General features: G+C 36.5%; 1 protein-coding gene across 4 annotated transcripts in view; it reads right to left on the bottom strand.

The window, feature by feature from the left end:
- Window positions 1–213: 213 nt before the first annotated feature.
- fam168b (family with sequence similarity 168 member B) overlaps window positions 214–13,669 on the bottom strand; it is a 108,566-nt gene continuing 95,110 nt past the window's right edge. For 2 of the 4 annotated variants that reach the window (XR_007934002.1, XR_007934001.1), the window contains exons 7-8: window positions 5,410–5,547; window positions 214–2,803 (exon numbers count right to left, since the gene is read on the bottom strand). Coding sequence is in view for 1 of the 4 variants with exons in the window: in XM_051922066.1 (XP_051778026.1) it covers window positions 2,764–2,803 (40 nt within the window). In the remaining 3 variants the exon portion in view is untranslated. The remainder of the gene's footprint in view (window positions 2,804–5,409; window positions 5,548–13,669) is intronic. The other 2 variants (XM_051922066.1, XM_051922067.1) reach the window with 1 other exon arrangement.

A 13,669-nucleotide genomic window follows, 5' to 3' on the forward strand; every position in this document is an offset into this window, starting at 1 on the left:
GAAAAATAATATTCTGATGTGCATCTGATCCTGATCCAATTTGTGTAAAAATGTCTGCCATATAGAGTAATCATTAAATTGTAGAAGCTGTGTGTATTTCTACATTGCTTGACAAAGAAATTAAAAAAAGATGAATATTAAAAAAAAAAACAAAAAACAAAAACAAAACAAAAACCTTAATGCATAAATAAATATAACAATGGTTCTATAAAGTCTTTTAAAAATGATGGGCTTTATTAGTATTAACTCCGATGTTTTCTAAATGCAATAGAATAAACCAAGTGTGTAAAGATGTAAATTCTATCAGCTTAGGTGGCATTTATTTATCATTAAAACAATATGAATTATTAACACTATAAAGTAGGAACAATTTCAACCAAAAAAAAAAAATAGTAAAATAAAATAATTTTAACATGAACTTATTCGCTAAAATAATTCAGTTACACTGTTTGCAAGTTCATTGAATGAATGGATGTTGGACCATCAATAGCCATACCCAATACAAAATTTTATTCTTACCAGAATTTCTTTTAGAAAGTAACAAAATAATGACACATATGTATCTGATAAGTATATGTAATAACTAATAATAAAAATATGAAAATGTATTAGACTAAGAATATTATTGACACTTTGTCAGAAGATCTGGTTTTCAAGATTCTGCAAATATAATAAATTTCTTCAACAAAAAACAGCTCAAATAAAAGTGGGTTTTTAATTTTTTATTGTAAAATGTGATGTGAAATAAAAAATGACCATGAACGTTTATGCTTGTAAAAGTGCAGGGTATACAATAAAAAAGAGGGGTTAAGTATAAAAAACAAAACAAAAAAAAAAAACCATGCAAGCATCAAGGCCTCATAGTGTTAACAGTGAAGAACAGATTGCTACCTATCTTGTGCATAGCACCTTTACCAGCTCCCTCTTTCTATATCAAATTAAAACATAGAAGAATTACTTTTGTTTATTGACTACTATAGAAGGCAGAAGGTAAACTTTAATTCAGGAGTGGGTTGGGATATTGCGGCAATCCAGTTATTTGTTAAATGTATAAAGGGAAATTCATTTAACCAACCTTGCAGTTTCAAAACTGGACTGGAAGATGTTTGCTCCTTTGAAATTTAAACAGGAAGTTTTTCCTTCTGTCCTTTGAATTTTACAGTTTCATAGCAGTAATAATTTTCTTATGTCAATCATAAATCATAATCAGGTCTGATTTTCTTTTTTAATGCCTACTTACATACATTCTGATAACTGAAAATTACTTTCCTTTTCATCACAAACTGCACTTTTCTACTGCAAAAAATAATTCTGAATTAGTAAAACAATCAGAAAAACATAATAGGGAAAAAAACAATGTGATGATAAAATGGATATTAGGTAATATAACTTTCAAAAAGTATGTATTTATGACTCATTGTAAGCTTGGCTCTTTACAACTGGTCTTGACTACTATAAAAAAAAATCAGCTTTACTTAATGTATAAAAGTTTTCTGGGCATTTTTGTTTCCTGAATGATGTACTTACTAATACTTTAATAAATAAATTTATGTTTGACTGTCTAATGCTGGAGTAACTCGCTTTTACAGATATTTTTTCAGTCTACTTATACTGAACACATGAAATATCATGAAAAAAATTAATTCTGTTGCTTGCATAATTGTCTGAATACTGCATGTGCCTAATGTGCTTTCACCAACAAGAGATTACAGGTTTACAGCATACTCTTAAAGCCTTTATTTACATAAGAAAAATAGATTGAAATATGTATAGATAAATACAATTAATGTGGCTATTTAATTTCTTAAAAAGAAATATTTCACTAATTTTAAATTTCTTGACTGATGTTCATAAAATTTTACAAATTATTATTTTAATGCTTATTTGCAGGGCTATTCCAATGATGCAAATTAAGTTACAGCATTGTAAAAATTGGTCAAGTATTTAAAAAATAAATAAATACTGACTGTGCATAGCACAGCTCTTCTCTAAAACCAAGACTGGCCATTCACCTCAATTTTACTTTGCTCCCCTATGTACATCTCCTCAGATACATCACAATTCAATATTAAACTCACTAAAAACTTAAAAAGATGGTAAGACAATAACATGCTGATTTGCATCCAACCAGCCAGATTACCAGCTAGAGCATCCTCCAAATACATCAAATTAATATTCCAACCCAAGAAATTAAAACCTGTGCCCATTTGGATGACAAGTGTTTAAACAACAAAAAGTAAAACATATATACAGTTTAGATTTTATAAACAAAGTATACTGTACCAAATGCTGTTAATATAGAATTCAACACAATTGATCTACTTTTGTAAATACATTAAGACATTACATTAGTGATACTAAGCTGCAAATGTATTTGCTTTTAACTTTAGCTCCTTTGGATTTTGCATATGAATGTTTTGTATTAGTCACTGCATATATACCGAGCAAGCACTTTTTAACATGCATTCAACTGTACATGAATCCAACCAAATGTACACTCCCTTTATCTTTAAAATTCATCTAGAAAATGCAAGACAGTATACAAATACAATTCTGCATCAGAACCATTTTTTGTTTTTGTATTGGCCAAGTTGGAAGATGTAAGATATGCAGCTGCGGTATAGAGGAACACCAGATCGAGTAAACTGTAGTGTTTTGGCAAATTGTTTAGGGCACAGTAAGGATTTTTTGTTTGTTTTAAACTGCATTTCATTTCTTTTGCAAGAAGTCCCAGTCGGAAACACAAGGGCATCAGCATCAAGGCTACAATGCTTGACTGAATGCATATCTCTCATCTTTAAACCTGAAAAACAGAAGCAAACTGAAATTTAAAAAAATGCAATGTAGAGGTAAATACTGTGTCGACAGAGCAAAAATATAAACCACTTGAAATCTATGTCATAGTGTATTTTTGAATAAAAAAGAATTTAGACGTCAACATTTTAAGCACACATTGCTTAATAGTATAAATGCCAAAGCAGAGAAAACATTAACAAAAGAAAACTGAACAATAATTTATACATGTTGACTTACTAAAATCCTTTAACAATGGATCAAAGCACTGACTTTTCTATAAATCCTGTTTTGCATTTTAAACTTTATAAATATGTTAGTGCAGACACATGCACTGCATTTAGAATATCTACTTTTTCACAAATTAGATAAATAGATGGTGATAGAAAAATAATACCATACTAGAAAAAGACTAATTTTAATTTACAAGTACATTTCTGCTTTCAGTTTGGATATTTTGAGTACATCTTCTACGAAAATAACATGAAATTCAGATTTATTTTTATTTTCATCTAGATTTTTTTATGTCAAATAAAACCAAGCATAGTATAAATTGAGAATAAAGATTAAAAACTATGATAAAGAGGCTGTCTGTGTGCAGTTAATCACTATTATACGTGATACATGTTAAAAGAAATGTATGTGTCAGTCTGAAATGGATATACAAATGTACTACACTGGTATCTACTGAATACGACACATATTTGTGTTCATAACGCCAACTCCAACATCCAAATCAAAGTTATGTCCAGCTTAACCGTCACCTGCAACAGATAATACTGGCATATTGATAGCCGCTGGTTTTACACTAGCTGCAAGGGATTGTACATAATGAAGCACAATAAATTGCACTGTACAGTTCAACATTGGATTTACATGGTTTTGAAAATTCTCTTTATTTTTTTAGTATTTATCCTCATGTTGTATATTTTGTTTTGACTCATTTTTATTAAAAACATATCTTTCTAGCAAAGCAAACTAAATCCAAAAGGGTTTTCCAGCTGTATGTATCTGTCACTGCACACAATTGACTTCTGTCCACATACTTTTGTGATACCACCAAAAATTCAGCCATTTGTTAACATATTAAATAATTGACAACTTATGAGCAGCTTGAAAATGAATGTGTTTAATCACTTAAGAGAAAAAGAGGGTACAGGAGAATTGGTTTATGGCCCAAATTGTAAAGATGTTGTGAGTGATTATCCTAAATATAAACCATTTAGAAAATGGTAGCGAAATTGGATCCTAGCCTGTTTAGTTTTGTTTCATTTATAAATAAAAGTTAACACTAGAATCCATGAAGCCTACGAAAAAACTTGTAATCCCGGGTCACCTGAAATTACATCGCACCTATCCAATAAAAGCATACACATGATTTTACACTATCAAATGTATGCTTTTATTGTATAAAAGTAATAAAAATAGCAACTCACACTACTCAAAATGGCAACTGGAGGGTCCGGAAATCGAACTCGCGACCTCTTAATTATGAGTCAGCAGTTCTTACCGCTGCACCACCCAAGAAGTCATTTCAGCATCATACTCTAAGCCAATTTCTTTTTCTTTGGTTATATTCTTGAATAAAAGCGTACTTGTTTTGTTATACTTGTACCTTTTGTGGAAGTGTTCATATGATATATGGACTTCAGTCTTCACACATTATACACTTCATGTCTACATTTTGTCAATTATTACTAAAACATGAATACGTTTCTGTTTTAGCTATGTGTTCAACAATTCCTGCCTCGCATTTCCTGTCATCCTACATTTACATAGATCGTTGCAGACAAGGAAAACACATGAAATGTATGTATTCCAAATGACAATATATTATTTACCCTATACAACTCCAGGAACCCCACATGCAGATAAACATACGTGAGTTCTGAGAATCTTCTTTGCGGCTTGAGCTGCATCTGTGGGAGGGATGGGATAGCAGGCTGCTTGCGCTGATCGACAGATTTGCAGAACAAAAGACACTAATGGAGAGGTACGAGGGAATGTAAGGTGGCGCCGGATTACAAGTTTTTCGTAGGCTTCAGGGATTCTATTGTTAATTGCGTGTATGTGATATCTTCAACACCTCAATATAATATCCATGTTTCATATGTACATACTTTATATTTGGTCCTGTGGTTTTGCTGTTGTAAAATGGCATTACACTTAATAAATATTAGTGCATTTATTAAATATTTATGGTTGTTTAATTGGCATCTTCTTTTTTAATATTAGAACAATTACATCTTGCCTGAAGAAGGGGCCTGAGTTGCCTCGAAAGCTTGCATATTGTAATCTTTCTAGTTAGCCAATAAAAGGTGTCATTTTGCTTGGCTTTTCTCTACATTCATAATGGCTAACACGGTACAACACCCTAGTACTAACAATCTTGATGAAAACATGACCTTTAGTCCAACAAATATTTCCAAACCTAATCCCTCTATAATGACTCAAGAAATTCTAGATTATCTGTCATTTTACATGGTTTGGTATTTTCTGCAAACAAACAGTTTATTATTTATATTCTTGTATTTCACTTCTCTTAATCTGATCAATAACCTCTCATGGGGGACCTTATCAAAAACTTTGAATCAAAATAAACAATATAATGCGAACCTCTAGGGTCATATGCTTTTGTTGCTTCCTCATTGAATTCCAGCACATTAGTAAAACACAATCTTCCCTGTGAATCCATGCTGACGGTTCACTAATACACCTGGTTCTTGCCATGTGATGCGATTTTGAATATGTGATCTGCCAAAAAATGCAAAATACATTATAGCCAAAAAATGCAATATGTATTATAATAGGGCTAATAGATTCTTATTGTTAAAGCACATCTAACCACCTAATCTCTATCCAGATAACTGCAAAATACTAAATCTTGAATGGGTTTAACATAATGTGTTATAAAAACAGTTAATGATTATGTCCAAAAACCTCTTCCCATGTACTCTGTTACTTGCAAGGTTAGTGCAGTTATTATCTAGGTAAAGTGACCCTTGACTATAATATCCCTTTCTAAACTAGTTTTATAAATAATACTAAAAATGATGCATAGTGATGGTCTGCATTGGATGGTTGATAAAACACTCACAATATCAGACCTCTATGCTCAAGTCAAATCATGACCCGAGAGAAGTGGACATAAGCGTTTCTTAACATAACAGGTAACTCCTCCTCTTCAAATTTTGTTTACCTTTTCTAAATAGTGTGGGGAAAAAAGAGAAAAATTGGATGGGGCCAGTATGGAGAAAAGGTGGTGAGGTGGCCAAGGGAATCCTTGCCTTGGAGCTGCATAAAAGGCACTCCAGGAGTAGACCAAATCACTCCTACTGAGCTGTGAAGAGCAGGAGTGATTGGGGATCATAGGGAATTTGCAGATGCTGGTGGAAACGACAGGGGAGATGAAGCAGGGCTCAGCATATCCTGGTGAACGCTGAGGCATGATAACCGGCACAGGAGTCAAGGAGGGGCTCCCACAGATCCTGTGAATGCTGACGTGATAAGGAAGGTAAAATCATGCTCAGCGGAATGGAGGCTAGGACAGTAGTCGAAGGACTACTTCATCCAAGAACTCCGCCCCAGTGAGCATATACAAAGATGAGTGAGCAGGAAGAGACTACAGTGTGAAAGAGATATCACTGGACAGAAGATTTTATAGGAGATCCTCGAGGTCTGATATTATTATAAATAGTTTTTTTAACTATTTATTGTCATTTTTTATTTCTTATTTTAATTCAGTAACTTGAGCACTGTTGTATGGATTTTTTTGTTTAGAAGAAGCATCATAGTTTATTTCTTTTGGGCATTGCTAGTTATTAGAATAAAGAGCACTTTGCTCCTGCTGCTATTATTGTGTGTCCTCATTCACCTATTCCACCTCGGTCTGTGACTATCAATAACTCGTTCAAGGACATAATGCTAGCTGTGGGCAATCCGTGCCTCACCTAAACTCATCCCCATACTGCTGACTTAGCCAGGTTACACATTCACTGGCAGGAAGACGCCCAACCTCTTGCTGCATCCAAACGGTGCCATCTTTCGCCTTTACGCTTGGTGCAGCTGCGTTGTTCTTATGTGTGAGTGGATGTTTCTTGCAGAGAGGGCTTCTGTTCTCTTTCTCCAATGCAGAACCCTCATCCTCATCCGAGTTCACCTCTGTTATAGCACGTCTTTATTTGAAAACTAACAGTGTCAGATCAGGTGGAGCGTGAACAGGACTAAGACAATGAAAGTGAATAATAAAACAAAACACTAACTTTTACAAGTACCATAAATTCACACTGGCTGTTACAGACTCAAATATATCAAATGTATGTTTTTATTCTATAATAGTAATAATAGCCGCTCACTACTCAAAGCAGTTAAGGTGTCGAGGACCCAGGATCTAACCCACAACCACTCGACTTGGAGACAGCAGTTCTCACCTCTGCACCAGCCAAGTAGACATATGTGTGTGTGCGTGTGTGTGTGTCGTACTCTATCCCAATTTTTTTTTACTTTGGTTAAATTCTGGAAAAAAGAGCAGTTTTTTTTTTTATATCTGTGTCTTTTGTGAAAGTGTTTATTTGAGATTTGGACTTCAGTCTTCACACATTATACATTTCACGTCAGCATTTAGCCAATTATTAGAAGAACAGAAAATGTATGTGTTCAACATTTCTTGCCTTGCATTTCCCGTCATCCAACATTTACAAAGTTCATTGTAGACACGGGACACACATGAAATGTATGTGTTCCAAATAACGATATATTATCTACCTATACAATTCAAAGCACCTCACACCCAGATAAACAGACTTGAGCTGGCAGAACTTTGTGTATGACTAAAGCTGCATCGGTGGGGCATGGGATAGCATGGGGCATGCCTGCTGCTGGTGCTGAGTAACACATCTGCAAAACAAAAGATCCTGATGAGGAGGTGCAAGGGAATTTAAGGTGGCCCGGGATTACAAGTTTTTTTGTAGGCTTCTAGCGCTAAATGTGGGCTACTGATTTCAAAGATATCTGGTGTATTTGCGTTAATACTCCTGTCCAACCCTTGACATGAAGTTATAACAAACCTGAGATGACCTAAACTCCTTGCTGCAACACCCAAAGTTCCTGCTTTAACACTAGAATTACCAAAGCCTATGAAAAACTTTGTAAATCCGGCCCACCTTAAATCCGTTCACTCCTCTCCATCAGCATCTTTTGCTTTGTAAATGTGTCGATAAACAAAAGTAGCAAGCAGCCTGCTATCCCATCCCCCCACAGCTGCAGGAAGGGCAAAATGCTCTCCCAGCTCAGAGTTCGCGGTCTTAGTCATTCGCAGATTTTTCCTTAGAACCTATCTAATAACTATTAGTGGAAACTGTAAATATCCTCCGCAATTTTTATGGCTTTTTTCGTGGCATAGGATGGTGAAAGTAGCCAATAGAATTTAAAACTGCGACTCCCAGCAGAGGCTCTGACTTGGTCTTATGCTGAGGGTGCTGGGGCTATTGGGGTCAAAGGATGTTAGCGCGGCTTTTGCAAAGGGGGCCGGTGACCAAAAGCAAAAAAAAAAGTTTTTGTAATTTGTGTTTCAAGTTCCTGTCTCTCTGCCTGCCTTCTGTTGGGTTACCTGTACTTATTCGTTTTGTCCTGGATCATTTTGTGATTGGCATCTGAATTGTCTGCCGTCTGCCTGTGTACATGAGGACTGTAAGTGGATTCATGGCCATCCTGCAAAGAAAGAAGCGTTCCTGAACCCGTCTTCACCATTTCAGGAACTTACGGTAGGACTATCTTTACATTCCCATTCAACATGCGGATCTCTGGAATATCTATTTTCATCATTACATTTCATCCGTTGCCGTTTTTCATGATTTACTGTGTGTGTTCTGTTGGTGCTTTGTTGTATTTAATGTGTAATCGCTGTAAGGGGAACAGGGGTGGTATCATTGTTTTCATTTATTTCATTACATTCTTTATTTGTTGTTTGACTACTGGATTACTCTGTTTTTGTCTCTGTTTGGGAGTGCATGTGGGTCGGGTCAAGGCTGGGTGCGTCCCTGGAATCTCCACCATAAGAATAAATAAATCGCTGTCTTAGACGGTGTGAATCTTAGCGGCACCGGACCGTTACAACTTTATTCATTTCTCCTTGCTGCTGATTGACTGTGATGCATCTCCACCTGAGTGTTCTTGTGTTTTCCGTTTTGTTCCTCTTAACCCTTAGACCACCATAACCAGCTATAGTCGTTTCCCAGTGCCATTTGTGAGCATGCAGGAGCAGACTTAAAAGCATGAACAGCACCTGTCCTTTTTGGCTGATTGATTTGATTCTCTCTCCTCCCCCAGACATTCTCTGCTCCTGTTGGGGGCTGTGCTCCCCTATGATGTTTGTCTATTCTTTAATCGATAACTAACTGCATACTGAGCTCATTTTACTTCTGAAAGATTCATGTTTGTTTGAAGTGTTTGAATAAAGTTCCTGTCTCTACAATCTCCTGTGTTTCTGTGCAAGTCTGTGACCCAAGTGTGACACACTGCAGCCTCACTGTCTCTGGGATTGAGACAGCGTCAGCGTTTACCTCTGTGTGTTTGCGTGCTGCCAGTTCAAGCGCAGTTGGCTCTGTGATTTACTTCATTTCTTCCATGGCGTCTGTAGCTGCTAAAATATATAAGGTGTCATCAGGCACGGGTAAGACGCGTGTGAAAAGAATTCTCAGAGTCCAAGAGTTCATTTTAAAGGTATTTAGTGAAAGGTAAAAGTAAATAGTCCACACAAGAATAAAAGAAAAAATAGTTACACACGTAGAATAAAAGGCAAAAAAAAAAAAAGGAAAAATTAATCTTCTATAAACTTAGCTTTTCTTGAAAGACATTAGTATTTTTATACTTAAAGGTTCTTAATTTCTTCTTTCCTACTTAAAGGTTCTTATTTTCTTAAAGGCTCTTAAGCCGGTTGGCACATAGGCAAGTGCCTAGGCACGATAACGTGCGGTCACGGTTAAAAACCATATGCCTCCACACCTTATACAAGGCAAGGCTGACACTAACTAACTGAACAGTGATGTTTACTCCAAGCTATTAGAAATGGCAAGAACATACCAAAACGATTCTATTCATGGGGGTTATAGGAACCTTCCATAGTTTATGCATTGTCATCTAATAAACATTCATGAATCTTATAGAACAAGGAAAATGGCTCTTACAGCGTCAGTTGCACTTTGTACATATTCCAGTAGTTTTTTAAAATCATTTTTACAGTTTATTAGCAGTGTGTAAAATGATCAGTGTTGTAGTAATTGTGATGCTCTCTGCATGGAAAAAAAATGTGTTCTATTAAAATTTCACTTTTTCTTTGTGAATTGTGACATTTACTTAAGTGCAGCAAAAAAGTATTTGTCGTCCAGGGATGCAATAACCCCCAAGTATGTGGAGGTTTAAGGGTTAAAGCCCCAAGATGCTGTCGAAACGCCCTGCACCTTCTAAGGCTTCTGGCAATGAAAACGCACTTGCATGAACTACAGTACATATAGTGGTAACATTGGTATTTTATATTCTAGCACTGCGGGAGACATAGCAGTACAGTATACAGTTTTACATTCTTTTTTTTTAGGTAATGTATTAAGTTAAGTTTGAAATTAAATTAGTGTTTTGGGGGAATATTTAGGGTTTAAACTATAAAAATAGGCATTTTTTTTTAACCACATCCAAAATTTGCGATTTTTAACAATTCACGGGTGTTCTAGGAACGTAACCCCTGCGAATTTTGGGGGTGTACTGTATATCGTTATTTGGAAGACGTGCATTTCATGTGTGTTCCGTGTCTACAAAGATCTATGTAAGTGTAGGATGACAGGGAATGCAAGAAATGTTGAACACATACCTAAAAGACAAACGTTTTTCATGTTTTTAGTACTAACGAGAAAATTTTGACATGAAGTGTATAATGTGCAAAGACTGGAGTCCAAATATCAAATAAACTTTACTGCCTCACTCCGCGCTGTATGAGCAACGCGGCCGCAGATAGCTTAAACAACTCGGCACATCAACATAAAAAACGACAAAGGGGTGAGCGAGCTTTCTTGAAGGCTTTTACTGGACGTACCTTGTTGTAAACTGAAATATATACAAAAGAAACATACAGGTATATACAGGTGTACAATCAAAGACAATAAAGAATGACTTCCAAAGCAATACATACTGTAGCAGACAGTATACATTAAACAACAAAGTTTTAAAAGACACTTACAAGGCGAGTGATTTCCACGGTTGGATCGAGACAAACAGAAGCATGTAGACAGAGGTTCAAATTGCTGCGTAGCACAACTAACCAGACCCAGGGGTTTATATACCCTAAGGATACGTTTTGGACGAGACCGAAACAAGAGATAAAGGGGTGCCTACGTGAGACACATGGGGTGTATTGTATTCAAATGTTTATTATGGGACCTATGTGCTTTACGCGACTTTCATAGACTTTTATAGCGCCACTGTGATTGTGGGACGTGACTGACTGGTGTGTTAATAAATGACAAGATGAAGGGGGAGCACAGTTCAACAAATAACAGTCTCAACTAACAAGATGTGGGGCAGAACATAAACACTTTCACAAAAGGTACAAATATAACAGAACAAGTGCTCTTTTATTCAAAACTATAACCGAAGAAAAAGAAATTGGGTTAGTGTACTTCGTTGGCACGAAGGCTTTGTTAATTCTAGTGTTAAACAATCCTCAACAAACCTACTCATACATGCCTCCCAAATACACTGGTGTCCCTTCCGTTTAAATGTAACCCTCTGCAGAGCCTTAATACTGAATAAACCTATGCCCATCTATCCAACTCCAAGATTTAAGTCATGTATGAAATATACCTTGTTAGGTCTGATCCTCCACTTAGCATTTAACTCTTTAAAAATCTGGATTGCAGAACTGACCCTGCCCTTATGTATGTTATTTATTCAAACTGGTCAAGGACAACTAGATCCATGCCTGTTCTGGCCAAGAGCCCAAATACCCTTCCAGGGAGGTCTCGCACCTGTGTACCATGAAGGCAACACACTGTACAAGATTATCTGTCCCACAAGGAGACATGAGCTTCAATCTCCCAATGACCGACTCCCCCTTTATAACTACCTCTCCTTTTCTGAGGACTGTTTCTGAGGGGAACTCCTGGGGCTCCTAACTCCTTCCTATTACCTCAGAGTCACTGTCCATCACACACTTTACACTGCCTTATGAATGTGTCTTTAGCACTACACAACTTGACTTTCCCTTACTCCTGTCTGTTTTCCTTTAAAAACTGTCTCATCACCACTTTCTTTTTTTTCCCATTTTTACTTCTTTACTAAACCAATGTAACTACCAATACAAGACCTGTTTAAATGTCCCCACTTTAAATGTGCTATTTACTTTTGCCTTCCTCCTAGCAGGAATGCTCATCTGCTTGAACATTAGAAAGATTTAGACAAAAACAGGTCATTCAGTACAACAAAGCTGAACAGCCCTATCCACATATTTCTTACAAAATAACATCAGATCTGGTTCTGGGGGTCTCAATCTGTTAAGCCCTTAGGGCATTTTTCAGCAATTTCAACCTGAGGGGAGAGCACCACAATAAAGCCTTATTACGCAATACACAAAGGAAGGACAGTCATTTTTCCACAAAAACATGACATATAATAATAATAATAATACATTTTATTTATATAGCGCCTTTCCCATGCTCAAGGCATTTACAGAATATAATAAAGAACGGCAGAATATACAGTATATAGCATTGTACAAACCAGGTAAATAAATAAAGAAGATTAAGACAGTAAATTCTGAAAAAAAACAGACAACATAATTGATGGTCTAGCACACACACATACAGGTTACATGAGCATCTTGACAGAGAAGTAAACTGAAAGAAAGGTAATAAAGTCAAGTAGAGCTAAAAGCCTTCCTGAACAGATGAGTTTTGAGTTGTTTTTTAAAAGAATTCATGGAGTCAGCTGACCTGATTAATTTCGGTAGGTTATTCCAGAGTCTGGGCGCTATACAGCTGAAGGCCCTGTCACCCATGGAGTGTAGATTAGTGAGGGGCACAACAAGATTACCAGAATCAGAGGACCTTAGTGGGCGGGCAGGCACATAGTGATGGAGAAGGTCACTGATGTAGTTTGGTGCGAGGTTATTTAAAGCTTTGTAGGTTATTAATAGGATTTTACATTCGATTCTGTAGGACACAGGGAGCCAGTGAAGACGGAGCAGGATGGGTGTGATGTGCTCGCTGCTGCTGGTTCGAGTAAGGACTCTTGCAGCTGAGTTTTGAATAAGCTGGAGCTGTGATATAAGAGTAGAAGGGGCACCTGCCAGTAGGGAATTACAATAATCGATGCGGGATGTGATAAAAGCATGGACAAGTTTCTCAGCATTAGAGAAGGAGAGGAAGGAGCGAACACGGGATATGTTACGGAGGTGAAAGAAAGAAAGTTTCTTAATGTGATTTATGTGGGCGGAATAAGTGAGGGAGGAATCAAAAATGACACCAAGATTTTTTTACAGTAGAGGCAGGTCTGATGAGATCACTGCCAAGATGGACTGGGAAGGAGCTCATTTAATTAAGTTGCATTTTAGTCCCAATTTGCAGGAGTTCAGTTTTATTGCAATTTAATTTTAAAGAGTTCTGCTCCATCCAGGTTTTAATTTCAGGTTGTGAGCTGAGAAAGCTCTGATGAAGTTCCACTTTTAACATTGAAGCAGAGCTGAGTATCACCTGCATAAAAATGATAACCCAATCCATAACTACGGATAATATGGCCAAGGGGAAGCATATAAATACAGAAAAGCAGAGGACCGAGGACAGAGCCCTGAGGGACTCCTTGTGTGACTGGCACGGAGTTGGATCTGCTGTTG

Source organism: Erpetoichthys calabaricus, chromosome 2 (assembly GCF_900747795.2).
Source record: "Erpetoichthys calabaricus chromosome 2, fErpCal1.3, whole genome shotgun sequence".
Taxonomy (NCBI): Eukaryota; Metazoa; Chordata; class Cladistia; order Polypteriformes; family Polypteridae; genus Erpetoichthys; species Erpetoichthys calabaricus.